At 48.3% G+C, this 23,266-nt stretch overlaps 9 protein-coding genes across 9 annotated transcripts; 6 read left to right on the forward strand and 3 right to left on the reverse strand.

The window, feature by feature from the left end:
* Nucleotides 1-741: 741 nt before the first annotated feature.
* FMAN_07112 (uncharacterized protein) lies at nucleotides 742-1,855 on the reverse strand (the record flags this gene model as incomplete). Its single annotated transcript, XM_041830696.1, has 2 exons — nucleotides 742-1,019; nucleotides 1,069-1,855. 2 exons carry the CDS (start codon nucleotides 1,853-1,855, stop codon nucleotides 742-744), a joined length of 1,065 nt encoding a protein of 354 aa, XP_041681334.1.
* Nucleotides 1,856-4,791: 2,936 nt separating this feature from the next.
* On the forward strand, nucleotides 4,792-6,958 carry FMAN_07113 (uncharacterized protein; the record flags this gene model as incomplete). Its single annotated transcript, XM_041830698.1, has 5 exons — nucleotides 4,792-5,256; nucleotides 5,305-5,501; nucleotides 5,554-5,683; nucleotides 5,735-6,109; nucleotides 6,161-6,958. The coding sequence occupies 5 exons, from the start codon at nucleotides 4,792-4,794 to the stop codon at nucleotides 6,956-6,958; spliced, it is 1,965 nt and encodes a 654-aa protein (XP_041681335.1).
* Nucleotides 6,959-7,850: 892 nt separating this feature from the next.
* On the forward strand, nucleotides 7,851-10,087 carry FMAN_07114 (uncharacterized protein; the record flags this gene model as incomplete). Its single annotated transcript, XM_041830699.1, has 5 exons — nucleotides 7,851-8,318; nucleotides 8,365-8,779; nucleotides 8,835-8,945; nucleotides 8,996-9,282; nucleotides 9,329-10,087. 5 exons carry the CDS (start codon nucleotides 7,851-7,853, stop codon nucleotides 10,085-10,087), a joined length of 2,040 nt encoding a protein of 679 aa, XP_041681336.1.
* A 545-nt stretch (nucleotides 10,088-10,632) lies between these two features.
* FMAN_07115 (uncharacterized protein) lies at nucleotides 10,633-11,506 on the forward strand (the record flags this gene model as incomplete). The annotated part of the gene is made up of 2 exons (XM_041830700.1): nucleotides 10,633-10,867; nucleotides 10,917-11,506. The coding sequence occupies 2 exons, from the start codon at nucleotides 10,633-10,635 to the stop codon at nucleotides 11,504-11,506; spliced, it is 825 nt and encodes a 274-aa protein (XP_041681337.1).
* A 714-nt stretch (nucleotides 11,507-12,220) lies between these two features.
* Nucleotides 12,221-14,005, forward strand: FMAN_07116 (uncharacterized protein; the record flags this gene model as incomplete). The annotated part of the gene is made up of 5 exons (XM_041830701.1): nucleotides 12,221-12,441; nucleotides 12,499-12,674; nucleotides 12,729-12,916; nucleotides 12,968-13,572; nucleotides 13,624-14,005. 5 exons carry the CDS (start codon nucleotides 12,221-12,223, stop codon nucleotides 14,003-14,005), a joined length of 1,572 nt encoding a protein of 523 aa, XP_041681338.1.
* A 1,090-nt stretch (nucleotides 14,006-15,095) lies between these two features.
* On the forward strand, nucleotides 15,096-17,796 carry FMAN_07117 (uncharacterized protein; the record flags this gene model as incomplete). The annotated part of the gene is made up of 2 exons (XM_041830702.1): nucleotides 15,096-16,892; nucleotides 16,951-17,796. The coding sequence occupies 2 exons, from the start codon at nucleotides 15,096-15,098 to the stop codon at nucleotides 17,794-17,796; spliced, it is 2,643 nt and encodes an 880-aa protein (XP_041681339.1).
* A 368-nt stretch (nucleotides 17,797-18,164) lies between these two features.
* FMAN_07118 (uncharacterized protein) lies at nucleotides 18,165-20,124 on the forward strand (the record flags this gene model as incomplete). Its single annotated transcript, XM_041830703.1, has 4 exons — nucleotides 18,165-18,992; nucleotides 19,044-19,393; nucleotides 19,445-19,590; nucleotides 19,655-20,124. The coding sequence occupies 4 exons, from the start codon at nucleotides 18,165-18,167 to the stop codon at nucleotides 20,122-20,124; spliced, it is 1,794 nt and encodes a 597-aa protein (XP_041681340.1).
* Nucleotides 20,125-20,191: 67 nt separating this feature from the next.
* On the reverse strand, nucleotides 20,192-21,160 carry FMAN_07119 (uncharacterized protein; the record flags this gene model as incomplete). Its single annotated transcript, XM_041830704.1, has 2 exons — nucleotides 20,192-20,943; nucleotides 21,001-21,160. 2 exons carry the CDS (start codon nucleotides 21,158-21,160, stop codon nucleotides 20,192-20,194), a joined length of 912 nt encoding a protein of 303 aa, XP_041681341.1.
* Nucleotides 21,161-21,447: 287 nt separating this feature from the next.
* FMAN_07120 (uncharacterized protein) lies at nucleotides 21,448-22,712 on the reverse strand (the record flags this gene model as incomplete). Its single annotated transcript, XM_041830705.1, has 6 exons — nucleotides 21,448-21,743; nucleotides 21,811-22,005; nucleotides 22,050-22,163; nucleotides 22,216-22,356; nucleotides 22,414-22,492; nucleotides 22,554-22,712. 6 exons carry the CDS (start codon nucleotides 22,710-22,712, stop codon nucleotides 21,448-21,450), a joined length of 984 nt encoding a protein of 327 aa, XP_041681342.1.
* Nucleotides 22,713-23,266: the final 554 nt, after the last annotated feature.

Consider the following 23,266-nt stretch of genomic DNA (forward strand, 5'->3'; position numbering starts at 1 on the left):
ACTCCCGCGTTAATCCTAGCCCAAGTGGCATTTTGTTGTTGTTTTGCTTTTGTCGTGAAACGCATTGAGTAGCGAAAATTCTGACGTAGCTGTAATTGAGCTGCCGAGAGCCCAATTATGACAAGCAGATGGAGTGCTTCATTGGTGCTCTCTCCGCCGTATTGAAGATGTCAATGGAGGAGACTGGCTGTGAGATGATGAAACATTCTGGGGGAGAGATCCCTGCTCGCCCGCCAGAGATTGACATTAGTGCCCGTAAACCCTGGCCAGGGACCTCGGGGAGCAAGAAAACACCAGACCATTATGTATGGAGGGTATCAAAGTAAACTCAGCAAAAGATATCCTAGTTTATATCAAGTTAACTAAGTCTTTTTATCATTTAGGATCAAGGTCTCGGGTTTTTTTCCCTCCCCTAGAGGGACAACACTGGAGGCTAATACGCAGACTTCACTGGGGCATGTCAAGCACAATCGGAACTTCTTTAGGTCATGTCTTTCGCACTTTGCATTACTGAGTGATACTGCAAGTCACATTGGATACGAGGAATCATCTGGTCACGTCACTGTCTGCATCGATATGTAGGATACTTGAAAACTGTGCTCTGTCTTGTCTGCTGAGAGTCAAAATACGGCTGACTACTTTTCATTCAATTACACTTCAATCATCCCTCTGGAAAGACCAAGACTACCCGTAATACTCTTCATCCTCTCCACAACAATCCTTTGTCACCCAGATTGGCGCTTAAGCCTTGCCCATGAGGAAGGCCTTCTTCACGTTGGCAAACATCTCGGCGGTCTCGTGAAGCTTCTCAGCATTGTCTGGATTGTAGGAGAAGTTGACCGCACGTCGGGAAGCAGCGACAACAGGAGTCTGCACCTTCTCCCGCTCCTCTCCACTCTCATTCTCCTTAAATTCAACAGCTGGCTGGGTTGGCTTGGCGGAGTTGGTGGGAGAATTGCCTGGGGCCCAGCGGCTGGTGGAAATGCCAACCTCCTCAGGGTCCAGGATGTCTTTGACTCCTGTAGCTTGATGTCAGTGACCGTTAAGACTAAGAGAGAATCTTCTTACCAGAGTCGGAACCGTGGTTCTCGGCGTTGTCACCTTGTTCACCAGCGGGAGCAGTGTTGGTAGCCCAGTCATCAGCGTTGCTAGCGTTGCCAGTGTTGGTAGTCCACTCATCGACGAGAGAAGAAGCGGGCTCAGCAACAAAGGAGTCGGTGAAAACAGGCCCGACCGGAGATGAAGAAGTGTCCTTCATAGCAGCATTGTAGGAGCTGGAGAAGTCACCAAAGTCCTTTTCGACAGCAGCTTCGAAGCCTGGCTTAAGCTCAGGAGACTCAGAAGCAGGATCGGTAGGTACAACAGGCTCAGCGCTCAAGCCAGTACCAGAGTGACCGACTTCGGTGTCGAGATGACTGTGTTCGGTGATGTTCATGACCTCGGCGACAGGAGTAGCAGGCTCGGCGGAGGTGTCGACGTGATAGGGGCAAGCAGTTTTATTGAGCCAAAGCTCAGAAACGAGTTTGGATCGCTCCCCCCAGCCATTCTGGGCGTCGGCAGAGCGAAGAAGGACAGACTCCAGGATCTGCTGCGCCGGGATGCCGTTGCCAACTCGGTGCTCCCGGGGAGTACACTCAGCACAGCGTGCCTTGACAACATCGCTGAGATTGATTCCCTTGGTTGGAATCTCACGGTCGATAGCGCCACAAGAGCCGAAGAAGCAAATGCATTTTCCCTTGGCAGCTTCACAGACGATACGCTCCTTTGCAACGAGGTGAAGCTTTGCGCAATAGAAGGCAAGAACAGGCGACACCTTAGGAGCGCACTGGGCGACGGTGATAGTCTCAGAGCACATCTTGACGGCGAAAAGAAAACACGTGAGGGAAAGCGGGAGACGCGTGAGGGTGAGCTGCAGAGACAGAATATGAGAGAGGGAAGATGAAGGAGAGAGGGAAGATGAAGGAGAGAGGGAAGATGAAGGAGAGAGGGAAGAGATACTTATCGTCGGTTCGAAAAGCGAAAAGCTCAAGATCTCTTGTGCCTTGAGTGCGGTGCGGTGGAGAGGAGAAGGAAGGAGGGAAGAGAGAGGAGGGGAAAGCGGAGAAGGGGGAGGCAGGAAGGGGAGAAGGCCAAGTGAAGTGCCTCAGGTGTGAGCCCTAAAGATCAGGCAACCGTGAGGGCGAAATCAAAACAAAAGAAGGAAGAGGAAGGAGAAAGAAGACGCTAGTGGGAGTGTAGGCACCGAGGAGAAGCCAGCTGTAATTCCTAAAGATTACAGTGGATGATAGGGGGTCCTCCCGTGACTCGAGGCCTGAAAGCACTGAAATAGGAATGAAGATGTGACGAAACGAGAAAGCGAGGGATCGAAGAGCGAGAGTTTAGCGCTAGAATGCCCTGCATGTGCACCAAAGGCGAAGGTGGGATGTAAACCAGAAAGACAAGGTGGTGGTGCAGCTCCTGAGGAACTCCTTATTTGCTCTTGATTTTTTGGCACAAGGAGATTCATGTGGAGCTCCAATACTCAAGTCGAGTGTTGCCATAAAAATATCAAAAGACCAAGTGAATATCACCTCTCGAAGGAGATATTTGGTTGATAGTGTATCTCTGCGTTGGGATTGATAGCAATCTGATATGTGCATTTAGGCTACGTACTCTCCAGCTCCACGCCTGACTACCTCCCTCAAGAAAACACAAACAAGCAATAAATGTATACCACAAAGGCCAATGATTCGCATTTGTGCAGGCTCACATTTGTTGTGCCCATTGTCGAGTGTTGTCGAGTGCATGGTCAATGCCTTTGAAATTCTAGAAGGGTAATCGATGTTTTCCACCTCTGTTTGCCGTACCTGCATTAAAAATGCAACAGCCCACAAACACCCAGGGATCGTAGCCCCGCTTCCGCGGTCGTGGGAAATGCACCCAATGAAAGAAATGTGTTTGTGCGTTGGCAAAACACTACGTGGTGACACTCGATGACCTTTCGCCCTCTGCTTTTACTACCACAATAAGTGACCTCTGGCTACTCACAGAAATCACACTTTGATGAAGACAGATGTAAATCTTCATAATTCACCGATGGTAGCGTTGTTGCATGATGGCCTCCCTCTCAACCCGGCAAACCGCCTTTTGACGTTGGTTTTCGGCAGCCTTTCTCTAGTCACAAGCATAAAAAGTAAGAGCTAACAGCATAGATAGCCGAAAGATCTGTTACCGGCGATCGTTGCTTTTTCTATCGACCAAGCACGGAGCCCCTAGCCACGAGAACATCTGCACCGCAAGCTTCCAGTAATACAGTTCCGTTCGTATGAAGGGCCCCGAAAGTTAGAGCTTGGCTCAGTGCCAGGAACCCTTTTGCTTTCCAAGCTATTCATTCAAAAGCAAAAGATTCGTGGTCAATGTCCACAACTTTCCCGAAGCCAAGCAAACAGCATGCAGATTGAAAGATTTGTCTTTCACCTGATCAAAAGCTCAGACCTTGGCGCGACGAGAAGCTCAGCCAAGTCAACAGGCAATAGAATTAAAGATTGGGTCTTCTCCATACCAAGAAGCTCTTGTGGAACATGTCTTGGGCTTCGGGGTAAGTTGGGCCAGGTCCACATGTCTCAGTTACCGGTCAGCCAGTCCCAGTATTCGATGATCGATTGAGTTTATTTGGGCCACAACGGGTAATCCGAGTGGCATACAGGTCGCAAATTATCAGAAGTTGAGCAGTCAAGTTGCCAATGCTTGGTAGCTCCGAGGCATGTAGTCAATCTCAACACCGCCAATCAAGCTCACCAAGGACTTAGCGGAGGTCAAGATAAGCTTGCCCTTAGCAAACCACAACTCTGGCCATCTGGCCATATCTGGTTCAATCCCACGTGCTCGATACCCGGGGTAAGCGAAAAACACCCAAAACCTCACAGCCACCATCAAAAACTTGCTCTTAGGACGATTGAAGAATTGACGTCAAGTGCAATGTTTGGTCGGCAGACTGTGACGCACGCCCAGACTAGCGCCAAGTCATCCTTGTCGTGGGAGGATCGCCCATTTAAGCTTAATCGAGACGGCTTACCAGGGTCTTTGCGCCGATGATCGTTCTTGGGGGAGACATAACGGGCTTGGCAGACGATTTAACGTCGGCGGCTTGGAGCAGGTTTGCGTGAGGCTCTTTCGGCTTTGATTTTGAGTTTGCGGAGGATAATTGCTGATTGACTTTGAACAGAACTCAATCGAGAATTCTCCGCCCCCGACCAAGGTAACAATACGGACGAGAGCACCCCTGCTTGTAAAAGAACGACAGGATTGATATATCGAAGCGGTCTTTAATGGAGAAACCACAAGTGAAAATACGCATGCCGTCAGATTGTAACTTCAAACCTCGTTACATCCAACGCGTCATCACCACACAGTCCCCCCTTGAAGGATTCGTGAGGCAGCAGCAAAGAGACATTTCACTTCATCTCACCTCTTGGACAACGTCATAAAATATGCTGCCGAGACAGGGATGCACCGAGGTCTGAGCCGCACACAGCCAAAGAACCCGACGATCATCTTGGCAGCCTCCACTCCTCCATCCTCGAACTTCTTTGAACGTTTGCTCATCGTGTGGAGTAAGTCTCCTCGAATCCTTTCCAAAAAGCCATATAATAATTGGGCCGTCCCCAGCTTCTGCAACTCTGTTGCATTCAAAGTATTACCTCGACAGAATCCGGGGCCCCAACTTCTCCCCAGACTCAGTTGCCAGTGACATTATCATCCTCTGAGTGGCCTGCTTCTTATCTGCTGTCTTTCTTCTTTGAGATAAGCACGATGCCTCTGCCAAGAGCTGACAGCGAGGCGCCGCCCGTCTACGACACGGGTCATACTGGCCCCAACGACAGCCATCGCAACTCCAGCAGCAATGGTACTTTCGTCAACGATAATGATGGCGCCGGCTTTGGCCAGCGACGAGTCTCCAAGGCAACTCTTCTTCGCAATCCTTTGGCTGGCATGACTCGAGAAGAGGTCCTCGCTGATGTAGATGCTTTTGTCGAGTCTAAGGGCCTCACCGAGCACCGCGAGGATTTCCGAAAGGGAGCTCTCGTTGCTCAAGTCAACAACACCCCTGGGGGTTTTGAGAAAATCGAGATGCTTTCCGAAGACGAGAAGGCAATCCTGAGAAAGGAAGAGACGTCTCGATGGCATCAGCCTTTTGCATTGTACTTCCTTTGTACTCTTTGCGCCGGATCGGCCATTGTCCAGGGCATGGATCAGACCACCGTGAATGGTGCGCAAGTATGCTGAACCCATCTTGAGATCTCTGCAACTTTCTAACGATTATAGGAATTCTACTTTAAAGAATTCGGAATAGAGAGCGTATGGATGAAAGGGTTGACCAACGGTGCACCTTACCTTTGCTCTGCCGTTGTCGGTTGTTGGACCAGTCCGATTCTCAACAAGTACACTGGCCGCCGCGGAACCATTTTCATCTCTTGCGCTATCTCTACGCTCACTGGATTCTGGATGTCTATCACTACCTCGTAAGTTTTCGATTACTGTCTCAAGACTTGAGATCTTACTGACACTTGCTAGTCTCTGGAATTTCTTGTTTGCTCGTTTCATGCTTGGTTTCGCTGTTGGCGCAAAGTCCAGCACAACGCCCGTTTACTCTGCCGAATCTACACCGAAGAACATTCGTGGAGCCCTAACTATGATGTGGCAGGTGAGAAACCCTCAGTAGTGGTGGAAGTTCATAAGCTGATTAACCTTCTAGATGTGGACTGCTTTCGGTATCGCCCTCGGCTTTATCGTATGCGTTGCCTTCCAAAACGTCACTATAATCGGCGGTCCGAACTCTCCGTGGCGATGGATGATGGCTTCGACTTCTGTTCCCCCGTTGGTGGTCATGCTGCAAGTGTATTTCTGTCCTGAGTCTCCCCGCTGGTACATGGAACGCGGTCGATTTGACAAGGCCTTCCGATCCGTCAGGAAGCTTCGCTTCTCGCCTGTCCAAGCTACTCGCGATATGTACTATGCTTACAAATTACTCGAGATTGAGCGTGGGGAACGGGAAGGCCGAAATCTTCTCAAGGAGTTTTTCACTGTACGCCGCAACAGACGTGCTGCTCAAAGTGCCTGGTTCTGCATGGTAAGCTATCCAGCCCCAGCATGCGTCACAATTACTAACACATTACATAAGTTCATGCAGCAATTCTGTGGTGTAAATGTGATCGCATATTACTCTACTTCAATTTTCACCGATGCAAACTACAGTCTTTCTGAGGCCCTCCTCGTCTCTATGGGTGGCGGCATCATAAACTTCCTCTTCGCTATCCCTGCAATCTACACCATTGATACGTTTGGACGCAGAAACCTTCTTCTGGTTACCTTCCCTCTCATGGCAGCGTGCCTCTTCTTCACTGGTGGAGTGTTCCAACTTCCCGACGAACCTCGTGACCCCAAGATCGCCACTATCACTCTGGGTCTTTATCTCTTCATGGCAGTCTATTCTCCCGGACTTGGACCAGTGCCTTTTACCTACAGCGCTGAAGCTTTCCCTCTCCATATCAGAGACATCGGTATGGCTTCCAGTACAGCTATCACCTGGGGCTTCAACTTCATCATCAGCCTCACCTGGCCAGCTCTACGAGACGCCTTCTCTAACACTGGTGCCTTCGGCTGGTATGGTGCTTGGAATATATTCGGTTGGATCTTCTGCTACTTCCTACTACCTGAGACCAAGAACTTGACCCTTGAGGAGCTTGACAATGTCTTCGGTGTTTCCAACAGAGAGCATGCTTCATACTACTGGAGGAAGCTGCCATGGTACCTCAAGAAGTATATTTTGCGCAAGGATGTTCCTCCTTTCCCTCCACTGTATGAGTTTGCTGCCAATGACGGAAATTATCCACACGAGAAGCCTGATACTAGCCATATCGAGGGCAATAACACTGTCGGTGGCACTCAGGATAAGGAGCTTTTCCCCGGACCCCGATAAGTCACCCTATCATAAGGCATCTGGATGAGGAGGAATGATATTTTGAATGAATACTATCTATTGGCTATGATCTCTGTGTCCGGCGTTTAATTACTACCGAATAGCTTGTTGGCTTGAATGTATAGTAGGAGTTATAAGTAGTTCCGTAGGAGAATAAGTAGGATATAATGACCATAGCTGAATCAGACAAAAGCATACTCGTGATACTGTGGCGATACTTTCTTACATATCGTCGACATTAAACTTCACATAATACACCCCTTGACTATTTGCGAGGGCATGATAATATGGCAGGGCACCTTCATTGGATGCGTGCAATCATTACTATCTTATGAAAGTTATTATAAAAACATATATAGGTATATAAGAGCCTACTATATTTATATCTCTTTCATCTTGAAGTCTATTTCATTATTCGTTGAGCTTACTTAGTTGCCCTCCGGGTCGAGTCAACAGGTTGCTACCTTGTCTTATTCCGTATTTAAAATCCTGTACTTGTGTAAACATGCATAGTCAGGTGCTGTGTTATAATTGTTTCACTTATCAATACTTAGCCACCACATACATCATAGGCTTGATTGTGCAGGTGAAGCGGTATTCGGCACCCAATGGCGGGTTTAATATCACAGCCTGATCTGTGTCGAAGGTACGTGATTGGTTTGGAGGACTGCATAAATCCACCTTGCCAGCCACTCCGAGACCGTCAGCGTTTAGCTGGGCTTGTCCTCTGGCAAATTGGACAACGACCCAGAACAGCTGAACTGCAGGGAGATAAAAATAGCATGAGAATAAGGAGTAATGTCCTTTCAGTATTAAATCAGGCTCTCGCACTTTTGGCCACGCTTTTCGATTTCCCATTTCTCATCGCGTTGACCTGTAGCCAAAATCTGCAATGTCTGCTCCAACGAACCCGTTGCTACTGAATTGCGATGCTGAGCCGGAATTAGCTGAGAGACCTTCGTTGCAGGAAGCCTCAAGCCGGCGAGGAATATTCGGATACAAGCTATCAAACGATTCTTCAGTGATTAGGGCATTCAAAGACGCTTTCTATGATTTGAGGCGTATTGGTAAGAAGAGCAAGGATAGTCGCCCACTTGATTGGTGTTTCATCCGGCGAGTCCTCTGGGCCAGCTGCTGGAACCTGTCTATTCTGGGCTTATTGATTTATTTATGTCTGGTACCGCTGGATTTCAGCGATGAAGAAAACAGTTGTCAGCCTGATGGAGAGTTTCGATTCGATGGTATAGATCAACTTGGTGGCTTTGATTGGTGGGCGCCTAGGGGATTCTTTCAAATCACGCTTGGCTGGGGTCGGTTTAGTTTTGGCACTGCGAAGCTCGTTGATGTTATTTGGGACTTGGTAAGTGCCCACGTCGAAATTTGTTATCAAGCCGCTAAAGTAACAGGTTGTTGGTCGAGGGGGCCAAACAGTCATGGCTCTTGTATCATGGGAAGTGTTTGTCCAATATCTCCAACTCTCTCTCGTTATGAAGCCGGCATCTTACAGCACAGTGTGGCTTATCAAGATGCAAAAAAATAACTCAGCTCTTGCAACTTGGGAACTTGCTTCGGGGTTCTTCAAGGTTGGCCTCGCATCCAAAAAGGTCATGTGCTTCATTATCTGGACAGCATCATTCATTCTTGCTTTTCCGACCTTCGCCAGTTCAATGACTGGATATACGCCGTACAACAAGGCTTATTTTAACAGCACCAGCGGAAGGCTAGTGCAGTTTTCGGAAATCAAACCCGTCGCTTACTTGATAAAAGATGGGAATAGAGTCGATGGCCTGAGCAAGGACTATCCCGTATTATGGATAGGCAGTAAGATCCTTGAACAGGCAACAAACGCAAAGTACAAGGCTGATTAGCTTATTAGACTCGGAGACTATTGTCAAATCTTCTTCTATTGAGATATTTGACCAGTGTAGTGAGTGGGATGTTAATGACACGAAAGTTGAGTGCCAGCTACAGAGAGATGTATCTGAGTGTATGTAGTCTCAGCTCTGGCTGGCCATTCGAATATTGACTTTCCGCTAGATGCTCAACTCTACGGTTTCGACGGAAAAGGCGGTCGTGAAACTCGAAACGGCCAGAAAACTTATTTTCGTAACCAGACACTGAACTGGCCACCCCTCAACATCAAAGCCTTCTATCTCCCCAACAGTTTTTACTGGAACTGGACGGCTTACCTTCCTGATGTGGCATCTTCAACACCTCTTAGACCATATGGAGACAATTCAGCCTCGGCATTCATTGTTGAGGATGAGATATACAATTTGAAAGATGTCCAAGCTGGAGGAGTCTGTCAACCAATAAAGAGCGGAGTATGTTTATACTGACAGTGATCAGAACAAATGCTAACATTCATAGGAATCTATCAAATATCAATGGGGGTTTTCCTTTCTCCAGTTGTTCGTCATGACTATCCTTCTTCAGTTGTGGAGCGTCAGTCTTTTTGTGTTGTGGGCAACCACAAAATTAACGCTGAAACGAAACGACATCGGGGCATCATCTGAAGGCTGGAAGGGCCTCCTCGAATTAACGGATAACATCAAAGAACAAATAGAGTCTGCTGGTATCACTTGGGAGGATCTCACCGACAAAGAGCTACACGGAGAAATTCAGCATCTTCTCACAGGGGGGCCAGTCCCTACATCTTCGGGAAACCCCTTCCCCCAAGGGCAGTCTAGCCTATGGAAATGGACACAGAGGGTCAAATGGCATCTTCTAACAGTCATGTTCTTTCTTGTTTGCATTTGCCTCGAGAATCTACTTCGTCCTACTGGATTTTACGACTACCTCAGCCTCGGGGGGTCCAGTAACCTCATTTCCGAAGGGAGGCTCTGGATGGCAGTCTTTTTTTACACCACCGCAAGCATTATTATCGCTTGTGCCCTAGGATCAACATATCGGCAGAGGTTACTAGTCCTGTTGGCAGCCGTTGTCTTATGTGTCCCCTTCTTTTTCTACTCTTCTATTGAACGCGATATCGTCTTGCCTGGGCTCTGTGTGGGATCTTTTCTTGCCTTTTCCCTTGGCTCTTCACGGGGAAGCCGCGCTGTCCTGCTTGTTGTCCCTCTTCTTTGTAACTATATCGTTGCTTTTGGCTTGTTCATCTCTCGTCATTAATCCGCCTTACTATTACCATCATGTATAATAATAGAATCAACAGTTTTGGGTAGCCATGGCTTCTCCTTCTACGCGCATTGAGCTAGTATCGAGGCTTTCAAAAATGATTTACCGCTCAGGATATCCTTACTAGCCTCTGATCCTTCAGAAGTTTAAACCTAGCTCATTGCGTTGACAGTGCGGGAATAAGTCCCTGAACGCACCGTTTCTTAACCGTTGAGCTTCTATTGGCTTACTCAACGGTTTATGAAAAGTCAAGTGCGTCATTACCTGCACCTAAATCCAACGCCCAAAAGCTGTCATGGTTGTTCATTGGCTTGTTCGCTGCTTACTCATCCATCCTCACCTCGCATCGAGTTCTAGGCCTAACATCGTGGTATCGTGCTGTCTAGGGAGGCTGGCTAGTGGGACAAGGGTCCATAGTCTGACAAACATAGAGGTTCTGTTAAGAAGTGCATTGAGGCGCAGCATGGGATTTTTATCTTTGCCGTTCCCCTCTCGAAATATTTCCTTGGATGTTTCGAGCCTCAAGCTGAGCTGCAGTCATGATGCCTAGCCTTTTACCAGCTTGTGTTGCGGTTGTCGCGTTTGCGGGCCGTGGGCTGTCTAGCTCCGACTTTATTACACCTGAATTATCGAGCGACCCGTGGTCTGAGAATCAAGTGTACGGAATTAACGACGAATTGGAAATAATATGGAAAACGGACCATCAAGGCTGCAATCTCTTCCTATGGCAGGATTATCCGAAATTGGCGATCGAATGGTACAGCAGATTGTTAGGTAAACGTGACCGATAATTCTCTGATTCCAAGTAGCTGATAAAAGGTAGAAAACACGACTGAAACTTCGCATGTTTGGACCGCAAATTCCAGCGGTTTCTCTCCAGAGTCCGAAGACACTGTCTTTCACTTTGCGCTATACTCTTCGGACAAAGATATCCCGCTCGCAAATTCCGGCTCGTTCAATATCTCAGGGACAAATTCTGAAAAACTCAAAGCAACATCGGCATCAAATTCAACACCAGCTTCTACAGCGTCTCAAGCATCAGAAACCTCGACGAGTTCCACAGAGACGACACACCATTCAGTGACCAAGTCAGAGAACAATCCAGGTTTATCAACAGCAGCATTGGTCGGAATTTCAGTCGGTGTCACAGTAGCGGGGCTTTTGATTTCTGCAGGTGTAGGCTTATGCCTATGGAGACGCTTCACGCGTAGACGAACGACGGAGAGAGTGGATAGCATGGAGAAGTCCGATTTTGAAAAGTCTGAGCTGGGGAATACTCAAATATTGCAGATAGGAAGTTCAGAGCTTGATAGCACGAGAGATGCGGCTGAACTTTGGGATACGCAAAAGCCTGGAGAGCTTGGGGATGAGAACAAGATACGGACGATATATGGACTGCATGAGGCACCATAGGCACAAAAGGTTGAAACAAAATTCAATGAATTCGAAAATCTGTTATCTATGGCATCTCTAACTCCTGGGTATTCATATGCTCATCCATTAGGCTGTGCTGGTTATGGCTGTTTGACTGGTACTAAGGGATCAACGAAAAGTAAAAAAAGAACTAGTAGGCATCTTTTCGATCTCTACCTACCAAGTCGTTGCACCAATTTACAGCTGAATTATCACAAGCCTAGTGGGTTCTTTGTTAATGCTTATTATTAGGCACGATATATCATCCCCTCACATACCAATAAATCAAATCGTCTGCACAAACCATCGCCACCAATATTCTACCACATATGTATTTCATTAAACACAGAAATACCTCTAAGATGTCTCGCATATGGAAATTCTTAGTTGTGGCGTCCCATGGTCCGCATGGTCTATCAGCCAATATCTCTCGGCGGTAAATGCACCGAATTCCCTCCACTTTCCCGACCAGGCGTACACAGATCGAGCCCCCAGGCTTTTCCTCCTCCACGGATCCGAAAAACATCCCAGCTAATGCGGGGAGACCTATCAATTGTCCGGGGCCCCAGATGCACCATGAGCTTAAATGGTATCGTGTCGGTTGAACCATGGCACTGGGCCAGACGATTCAACATGATGCTATCCCTATAAGTAGCCCCTGACACCAGGCTTGATCGTGGATGTTTACACTCAACATCATTGAGCATCTCAAGAATGTCGAACATTGAACGAACTACGAGCAGGGCCGACTCCATTGGAGTTGACCACAAGGAGACTATCCTGGCTGTTGAGGTTGCGGAGGAGAGCAACACAACTGTTTGGAAACTCCTGCGAGAGAATGTTCGTGTGATTATCTTCACCTGGTTCGCCAATTGCGGCGCGTTCCTCTTTGGATACGATGTTCTCGTTCAAGGAGCTATCAATGCTCTCCCTATGTTCTCGTGAGTCGAAAACCTCCCTACCGTCTCTAATACAAATAGCTGACCAGGGAGAATCACTTTTGGCTCTCCCTTTGGCGAGACTTTCATCCTTCCAGCCCTGTGGCAAGGTCTCTGGCAAGCCTTCAGCGCAATGGGAATCATGGCTGGTGCAGCCAGCAACGGCTTCCTTCAGGATCGATTCGGTCGAAAGATTATGTTTGGAGTTGGAGGTCTCATCTCTGCCGTGGGTAAGTAGAGACACCAGAGCTCGAATCTTTCCTGTCTAACTTGGACCTTTCTAGGAACCGCTATCACTTTTGTGTCTGGCAATCCCGAGACTTTCGAACAAAGACGCGGCGTCCTCTTGGTTGGAAAGTTCTTCATTGGTCTGGCCATGGGCATTAGCATGTCGACTTGCCAAACATACGTATCTGAGATTTCACCACCCAAGCTTCGAACTATACTTCTCGGGTTTTATCCCTTCATGATTGTGAGTACTACTATCTACCAAATACTGACGACTCTAACACAAAGTTCCTAGACTGTTGGCCAAATGATTGCCATTACCGTCGTTTTCAAGGAGGTCGCTACAATGACACACTGGGCTTTCAAGATCCCCTTCGCCTCACAGTGGGCTTTCTCCGCCTACTCAGTCATCGCAGCCCTAGTCGTCCCCGAAAGCCCTGTATACCTCGCCAGTAAGCACAAGATCGACCAAGCCAGAAAAGCGTTGACGACACTCGGTTGCGAAAACATCGACGAACGAATTGCCATCATCGAAGCTACAATCCAGCAAGAGCAGAGAATGAACACGGAACAGCCTTCGTTCTCGGAGTGCTTCAAGGGCACCAATTTGCGCCGAACTCGTATTGTTGCTCTTCTCAACACCCTTCAACAGTTTATGGGCATAACCTTGGTCTCGAACTCGACCTACTTCTTCATCATGGCTGGCATGACCCCAACTTTTTCTCTCACTCTCAACCAAATCGGCGTTGGTTTGAGCATGGCATGCACCCTTGTCTCTTGGGTTATCATGTCCAAGGTTGGCCGAAGATTTGCTATCCTAGCAAGCTTTGCTGTTGCTGGAGCCATTTTTATTGGTATGGGCGTTGCTGGTTTCTGGCCGCATAACCAAACAGCACTGAGGTGAGTTCCACAACCTGATTTACCACCATTCAATCCTAACAACATCTATAGATTCATCGGTGTATCTCTTCTTCTGGCCGCTTGCACTGGTAACTTGGGCACAGGGTCAGCATATCCTATCGTGGCTGCCGAAGTCCCTTCAACCGTCCTTCGAGCCAAGACCCTTGGTATCGGTTTCTTCGTCAATGCCTTCATGACCTGGGCTTTTGCTCTCTGTGTTCCGTACATGTTCAATGCTGATCAGGGTAACCTGGGAGGCAAGATTGGCTTCGTCTTCTTTGGCTTCTGTGTTATTGGGTTCATCCTTACCTGGATCGAGATCCCCGAGACCAAGAATATTACTTATGCCCAGATCGATTATCTCTTCCAGACTAAAACTCCGGCACGAAAATTCAAGGAAAGGTCTACTACTGCTATCAATGAGGAGGCATAATGTTTCAAATTCGACGGTCTTAGCAAGGATAGGAACATGGAACGTTGTTATTGCTGATCGATATTTGTGGCGATTATACTCGGGGCTACTGCCTTGGTACGTATTGATACGGGGTTCGAGATAGCTTGCGTTGATAGCAAAATTCGAATCAAACATACTCTACGGATGAATGCAGTGATGATATTTTTCAAGTGAGCGATGTTCCAATTCTTTGATCATTGTTGAAGAATACTCGCTTGAGGTCGGGTTGGTGTGAGAAGTACTTTACTACTTGTCTATTACCCCGTGACTGTCTAGTCTAGTCTCTTCGAGAGAGTATTAACATGCTCTGGTTTGGATCTGACCACCAACTAGAATGGATTGATCACTACCGCAAGGAGACTTAGATGTAGAGTGAATGTTCGGGTGAGCTAGAAGCTTATTGTCAGGGGAGGCAAGAAAGTTCAGGGCCTTCATTCTAACTCGTAGAAAGATTCTAGGCAAGTTTAGTGAATCTTGGATGACCGTTCAGTTCAACACTATAGGTTGACTTCAGGCATTTTGCTTCCCTGCAAGCTTCTCGTAATGGTATGGGCCATCGTGTTTTGTGTTGGACAAAACCGTTCTAGATTACACTATGCCGAGCCAGCGAAATAGTGAGACCCAAGCATCATCTGCATAGGCTCGTGTGAGACTCACTAACTCATAATGTACCGGACTTTACCCATACTTTCACCCACTAGGAGTCACGGTTGATCATCAGACCATTAGATCCTTCATAGCTCGGATCTGTCAATGCACTTATTCAACTCTAGACCGCTCCAGATCGATCCCAGATTCCAAAACTGGAAATATTTCCACCTGAGGCGTACGTGATGAAGCGAAGTTCAGCCGTAAACCGCACGTAGCGGAACGTCTCCTCATCGGGATGTGGAGGAAGCCAAGTCTAGCCAAGAGCCTCATCGGTTGTTATTGACCCGACATTAACAATTGATCGAAAGCTGGAGCGAGTGATGATATCGTACTATTACAAAAACTCTCGTCTCGTCAAATTAGGTTTGCCTGACTAACTTGCTTGTCAAGGTAGTCTCCTATTCTAGCCAGCATCACAATGGCAAACGTGAAAGTCGTCGACGTCAGATTCGAGCATTACAGGCCTGGGAATACTCTTGGAATTGACGACACAAGGCCTCGTATCTCGTGGCGTTTCAATGGAATATCTCAAGACTCAAAACAGGATGCATATGAGATTGAACTCAAAGGTGTCGACCAGAAGTCGCGACAGCCACAAGACGCAAAAACCTACATCGTCAAGTCATCACAAGCGTACCTCGTTCCCTGGCCTTGTAACGAATCACTAAGTTCACGGCAACGCTATGAGATTCGAGTAAGAGCATACCTTTCCGGTGAAGTTGAACCAACGTCTTGGAGCGACATTGGATTTGTCGAAGCCGGTCTCTTGAACCGGCAAGATTGGCCAGGTACCCAGCTCATTTCAGCACCATGGTCCGACAACCAGGACAAGTCCTTGCCAGAAGACTTGTTCCGCAAACAATTCAATATCAATGGCGGCATTCAGTCCGCGCGGCTATACATCACATCTCATGGTGTCTACGAAGCTGAGATCAACGGGAAGAGAGTCGGAGATTACTTTCTTGCACCCGGATGGACAGTATATGAGCATCGCCTCAGATATCAGACCTTCGATGTGACGGAACTTATTTCCGATGGCTATAATTGTATCGGAGCTCGCGTGGCTGAAGGGTGGTTTAAAGGCCGTCTAGGATTTGAGGGTGGAAAGCGAAATATTCATGGAACACGGACAGCGCTGCTTGCTCGGCTTGAGATTACATCAAAAGATGGAACTATCTCGACGATATCTACAGACGAGACATGGACTACAACGCAAGGACCAATCCAAATGGCTGAAATCTACGACGGCGAGAAGTACGATGCCACTGCCGAAATAGAGGGATGGTCAATGGCTGGGTCCGTGTCAGGAGATTGGCACAAAGTACAAGTTCTTCCGGCCTTGTCTGAAGAGACTGCCCTCATTGCTGGATCAGCAGAGCCAACTCGAAGGATTGAGACCATCAAGCCGATCTCCAAGATTGACACACCCTCAAGGAAGTTGGTGCTCGACTTTGGGCAAAACCTGGTTGGCTATCTTCGCATCCGTGTTCGAGGTTCAAGAGGCCACAAGATAACTCTCTATCATGCCGAGGTCCTTGAACACGGCGAACTTGGAACCAGGCCATTGCGACATTGCGAAGCTAGAGATACTTATACTCTTCGTGGCGATGGCGAAGAAGTCTATGAGCCTAGGTTCACATTCCATGGCTTCCGGTATGCCCAAATCGACAATTGGCCTGGATCCCAAGATGATGTTTTGGAGAAAGTGGAAGCCGTTGTTTGCCATACTGATATGGAAGAAACAGGCGATTTCTCTTGCTCAGATGATATGCTCAATAAACTATGGAGCAATGTTCGATGGTCAACCAAAGGGAATTTCCTCTCCATACCTACAGATTGCCCTCAAAGGGACGAACGTCTCGGGTGGACAGGCGACATCGCTCTCTTTGCCCCTACAGCTACATTCCTTTATGGATGCCATGGTATCTTGAACGATTGGCTCAAGGGCCTCTACTACGAGCAGAAGAAGCGCAATGGTATCCCGCCGATGGTGTCCCCTAATACCATAGTGGACGGCCTCTTTGCGCAGGTCCACCCCTTTGCCATTTGGCATGATGTTACTGTGCTCGCGCCTTGGGCGTTATGGGAGGAACGTGGAGACTATAAGATTCTGGCTCAGCAGTATGACTCGATGGTGGCGTGGCTGAATGCTGTGCCGATGGGCAAGGCGGCTGATAAGGACCACTTATGGGACTCGAGTGTGTTCCAGCTCGCGGTAAGCACCATAGTCAATCACTCTCTTCGTCGATGACTCCATGCTGACATGATCACAGGATTGGCTTGACCCCAGTGCTCCTCCAGATGCTCCTCAGAAGTCAGCGACTGACATGATGCTCGTCGCCAACGCCTTTCTGATACACTCATACGACATCATGGTTCGAATCGCAGAGATCCTTGGAAATTATGATTCTACTGTCTACAAAGCGAAAGCAGCTAAGACCCGAGAACAACATGCCAAACAATATACCTCAGAGAATGGTCGTATGACCTCAGATTCGCAGACGGCCTACGCTTTAGCCATTTGCTTCAACCTACTCGCCGAACCTTCTCAGTTGAGGTTAGCAGGCAACCGTCTCGCCGAGATTGTACGAGCCAACGAGTATCGCGTCGGTACCGGCTTCGCAGGAACCCCATTCATCTGTGAGGCTTTGGCAAAGACAAACCATATGGATATCGCGTATGGCATGCTTCTTAATAAGAAGTGTCCTTCTTGGCTTTACCCAGTGACCATGGGCGCGACAACGATTTGGGAGCGTTGGGACAGTATGCTGCCCGATGGATCGATCAACCCAGGAGACATGACCAGTTTCAACCACTACGCCCACGGGGCAGTTGCTAAGTTTATGGCGGAGCGCGTCGCAGGTCTGAAGCAATTGGAACCTGCGTGGACGAGATGTCGTGTAGATCCTTGTATTGGCGGCGGCATCACATCTGCGAGGGCGTCGCATTTGACACCGCATGGAAACGTCTCAGTCTCTTGGAAAGTGATCGAAGGAGGAGAGGTACAAATTGACGTGGTAGTGCCGCCATTTACAGAAATGGAGGTCGTGCTTGGGAATGGCGACTCTGACGTTCAAGTCGTAGGGCAGGGAGAATGGTCTTTTAAGCGGCACGTGTAGTACGAGATTGATCCAGAATGACACTGAAAAAGTCTTCCCCTTCCAGTCACTCTTTAAATTGCTTTTCATGTGACTCGGTTCGCGTCAATTCATTGCCGACATCACAGCGCCCTGATATGATCTGTCGTGAGGGGTTTCTGAAGGATCATCTTGGCAACACGGGAACACACCTCCAAGCCAAATGATTCGATGAGCGATCAGTCAAACCTTCACCTACAACAAAGAGAAATCCACTTCTTGTTCCCTGCAATCAATGTGACACTTGCTAGTTCTCCGACTGCAACCCGTCTTATAGCAGAGAGCAGCCGCTTTCTATAAGATCAGCTTCTCTTCCAATCTTCATCAGTAACCTCGGGACCATTTTCATCATGACCTCACTGCCTCAAATAGACGCAATTGAGCCAGCACAAGCTCAAAATTACCCGCAAACCCCAGATGCTGAGAAAGCCACGACTGCTGAAGCTATTGCCGGCTCATTAAACCAACCAGGTGGGCCTGGCACCGAAAGCAACAGCGGAAATGTAGAGCTCCAAGATCAGTCACAGCGTCTACCATTCTTGCGGCTCATTCTTGCCTACCTCTGTCTATGTTTCTGCTACTTTATCTCCTATCTCGACATGAACTCTGTCGCAACATCGTTGCCCACCATATCTGAGGCTCTCGATGCTGGTCCAAGTGTTACTTGGGTCGGAACGTCATACCTTCTCGGCCAACTTTCATTCCAACCACTTTATGGCAGAATCTCCGATATCACCGGAAGAAAACCCGTATTATTATTCTCAGTGGGTTGTATCGTCATCGGCGGCCTCCTCTGTGGTTTCGCTCGCACGCCCGTCTGGTTGTACGCCTGTCGCACAATCAGCGGCATTGGCGGAGGCGGCATAAGCTCTTCAGTGGCTATCATCGTCAGCGATCTCGTTAGTCTAAGATCACGAGGGAAGTATCAAGGTTTCATTAGCCTCGCCATTGGGATCGGAGCTGCTTCTGGTCCATTTGTCGCTGCTGGGTTGATACAATTGACCACTGACGGGTGGCGATGGGCCTTCTGGGTCCCGTCGATAATGGGAGCCGTATGCTTTGTGCTTCTCCTTCTACTTTTGCCTCTGAAGCCCGTTTCCGGGAGCTTCAGGGAGAAAGCTCGCAAGATTGATTGGATGGGAGTCATGGCTTCGATTGCTGGTATCGTGCTGACGGTTGTGAGTATCCCGAGCATCCCAAGAGTCACACTCTGTTGACAATTGACACAGATGGCCATCAACTCTGGTGGAAGCATGTGGGCTTGGGGAAATGTCAAGACCATCTCCATCCTCACTATCGGCCTCATCATGCTGCTTGTCTTCATAATTATTGAGGCTTTCTTTGCCCGAATCCCCATCATTCCTTTGAGACTGTTCAAACAAAGATCCCCAGCTATACTCATCCTCACCGGATTCCTACATGACTTCGCGTGGCAGTCTACGCAGTACTTTGTACCTCTCTACTACCAAACTGTTCGAGGTTTCACGCCCCTGAAGAGCGCGACGCTCATTGTACCGTTTCTACTCGCGCAAGGACTTGCTGGCGCTGCTTCAGGGCCTATCATGGCTCGGTATGCAAGGTGAGCGGGCTCGTGGTTGAAACCCCGACGGTATAACTCACTTGTCTACAGATACATGCCCATATTACGGACGGGCTTCACTATTTGGACCATCGGTGCCGGTCTCAAGCTCCTATTCAATGAGCACACTCATGTCGCCGTCTACGTAATAGTCCTAGCTATTGAAGGAGCAGGGATAGGATGGGTCCACCAGCCAGGTAAGTTGACCGATCTCTCTGGCGTTGAACAAGCAATGGACCTGATTGACTAACTGTCATTGAGGCCTTGTTGCTTTACAAGCCAACTCTGCAGACCAAGATCGTGCTGTAGCTACCGGAACCCGCAACGTCTTTCGCTCTCTCGGTGGCGTTGTTGGTATCGCTGTGTCCACTGCAGCATACTATGCTACTTTAATCAAAGCCCTTTCACAATCCAGTGTGTTGCCAGAATGGCTTCGGAAGCGTGTCTTGGATGGCACATGGGCTGTTGGGGACTCCAACACTGCAGAGTTCAAAAGCGCTATCATCAATGCGCGCATGCAAGGCTTCCGAGTGATCTTCATCACCACGATACCTCTCATGGCTTTATGTCTGTTGGCCAGTTTCTTGGTAGATGATATTGTGCTAAAGAGTGACGCTGGTCAGGGAGAGATGAGAGAAAGAGGCCAGGCGACCAAGCCAGCATCTTCTCCCATGGCGCCGTCAGATACCAAGAGGGATAGCTCTCAACACCTAGAAGCTTCTAAGAGGTGACATAGTCCCAAACACGCCACAGTTCATATGCGCGCCATAGTCGATTTTTTGCAGAGCCTTTCCTATTTCATTGACCCGTCCCAGGGTCAACATCAAACGTCAGCGCAGGTTGTCCCCTCGTTCTCCGCCAATAGTTCGTCGATTCCATGATCTCAGGACAATCTTCAATCAAGCTCCCCCATTTTCTCACAAACGCCGCATTGACTTCCCAACCTTTTGCATCCCAGGCGACAGTCCATACCAAAAGCGACGGCTGCTCTCCCACTCCCGCTCCTTCAACGCCCAACAGATCACCGCACAGCTCATCATCATCAAACAATCCTGTTTGCATACCACAAAGAACATTGTCGCGGAACTTTGGGAAAGGGAACAGGTCTATCCAGGGATGATGTGCAGTCGACCGCTGCAACGACGTGGGTTGAAGGCTCGTGGGACAGCTGGGGGAGGGTATTTGGATTGGGCCGATCTGGCAGAAGGGCGACATGAAGTCGTCGCGGCATAGACTTTCTTTCGGAAACCCGATTATAGTGGCGTTGTCGGCTATGGCGTTCAGAACATTTAGGCGGATGATTATGTGTAAGTTGGATGGGCGCAGGGTTTGTAGAGAATAGTCCTCGAGAGACTGCTGTATCAAGTTTCGAAGTCTCTCCGCCTCACATGTATTGGGTATGAGTAAGATACCGTCGCCAATTGTCAGTGCTCCAGAAAACATTGAAGAGCAAGTGTCTCGCAACACCACCGAATCATCATGAGAAGGACGAATAGATGCTGCTGCAGCGGTCTGTCCATCCGATGTATCCTGAGTGGCCTTTCTCCGACCTACCGTTGGTCTCTTTATCAGTAAAGCCATACCGACATGTCATGGATCATACTCACGCCATGCTCTTTGATTGAGCCTATTCTGTCTCCGCTTTCTCTCGTGCCTCGAAGTCACACCAGTCCAATCGTCTGCGTGGGTGCGGAGGTCGGGAAGAGCCTTGAAACGATCAAGCCCTGCAAGCATATCTTGGCGCTTGACCGCTGAGCTCGAGTCCATTTTGATCGAGGGCAGAAGTCTGATATAATCCCCGTAGTGACGAATTATAATTGAGTACAGGCAGCAGTGATATTTACTGTCTCGGACGAATGCTAAAAGGGCGGGGTTGATCAAGGAAAGGCACTGGGATAACTTTCAGTGTGAGAAAAGCAAATTTTAGCGTGCGTTGTAGTCGAGTTAGTGGTAATGGCGTCGCTGTCCAATGAGAATCGTGCGTGTATTCATCATTTGAGGAACCTCCCAGTGATAAGTTACGATTGCTATTTTGACTCTGCTGGTGAACCAATCTAGTGGCCAACCATAGCCTGATGAGTAGCGCTATATCTATTTCCCTGGGGCTTAGCCGAATCAATAATCCTCCTCATCTCATCTTTTTCTTCCTCAGTCAAGTCAACATTCCTCGACGCCCAATTCTCCTCCAAACGGTGCGCCTTGGTCGTACCAGGAATAGCAATCATTCCCTGGGACGCAACCCAAGCAAGCGCGATTTGCGTCAAAGTGCATCCCTTGCGAACAGCGAGTTTCTTGATCTCCTCTACTATAGCCTTGTTCTTATAGAAGTTTTCGCCTTGAAACTTGGGGACTGCATGATATTAGTAAACGGGATTTACAAGCAACTGCAATAGGATGCAGCGGTGAGGAAAACGTACCTGTTCGTCGAAAGTCGTCGGGTGCGAAATCATCTGGGCTCTTGTAAGGAAAGTCATCGACAAGCCAGCCGTGTCCGAGTGGGCTGTAGGCGACGTAGGCGATGCCGAGCTCTTTCGCTGTATCAATTAGACCATCGGTCTCGTGCAGCGTCTCAAAGGCTGAGTATTCGGCTTGGACAGCATCGATCTTTGCAACTGTTCTTGTAAGTCGGGTCCACTGGATATAGAGATGAACGTACTGGAATTGGCCTTGCGCAAGGTATTGGCTGAGCATTCAGATAGACCAATGTACTTTGTCTTTCCCTGCTTTCGGATTTCGTCAAGCGCGGGAATGGACTCTTCGAGGGGAGTGTCTAAAATAGGTGAGTCGATATCCTCCATAAACAAGAGCAGAGAAAAGCTTACTGGGGTCAATTCGATGCAGATAGTACAGATCAGGGGCAAAGCCAAGTCTTTCAATGGTCCCTTCGATATACTCCTTGATGTGGGAGGCAGAATTGGTCACTCCGCCCTTACCAAACACATCAAAGCCACACTTTGAAGCGACTATAGTTTGAAACCAAGTCAGCCAAAGATTCAAGTCTTGACATCGTATCAACTTACTAAAAACCTTGTCTCGGACGTTGTGTTTCCTGATGAAGTCCCCAAGAAGCTTTTCGTTGACGCCAGCTTGATACACTACCTGTCATGAGAAGTTAGCATGCCCATGACATGTCGTGGGTTCTTTATTTCATTAGACTTACAGCTGTATCCCAGAAGGTGCAGCCTAACTCAATGGCTTTGAGCAGGACAGGTTCAGCTTCTTCTAGAGACAGATTGGATCCCAGACCAAAGCTTATTCCCATGGCTCCGAAGCCAGGTGATGGGACGGTGATGCCGCCAAACTGAATCTCTTTGACCATTGTGAATGAAATAGTTGTAGTTTGAAAAGTTGAAAGATGGATATTTTGTTGGCAGGATACTGTTGAGTGCTTATTGGAGTGTTGATTCGATGCAAAATTCTTCAAGAGCGTTTTCTCTCTATTAATACTCATCGGATGATGGTGAAATAACCCATCTTCAATGAGGCTGCGGACTTAACAGTAAACTCCATCAGGAGATAAACGAAGCAATCCACAATGACGCCGTACAACCATCGAGAATCCATGGTGGGGCCATCGGTCCTCGGAGTAAGCCAGTGGCATAAGGTTTCAAGATTTGATTCTGCATATGAGTGGGGGATAAGCCAGTTGCATTAGCACCACACAGATCGGATCAGCTCTCACTAGTCTAGTCTCTGCGTCTATACGCGGATTGAGATATGAGAGTTCAACCAGCGGCGATGTATGCACTTGGCTTATTGTGCTAATCCACGACTTGCAGCTAAAATCATTCTTTGAATCACTTGGATCGTGAGATAGTAAAATGAAGAAGTATATAAATCAGTGGCATTTACTGCCATCTTAAATTTGGCACA

The sequence above is a fragment of the Fusarium mangiferae genome (assembly GCF_900044065.1).
Source record: "Fusarium mangiferae strain MRC7560 genome assembly, contig: FMAN_scaffold005, whole genome shotgun sequence".
In the NCBI taxonomy this organism is placed as follows: Eukaryota; Fungi; Ascomycota; class Sordariomycetes; order Hypocreales; family Nectriaceae; genus Fusarium; species Fusarium mangiferae.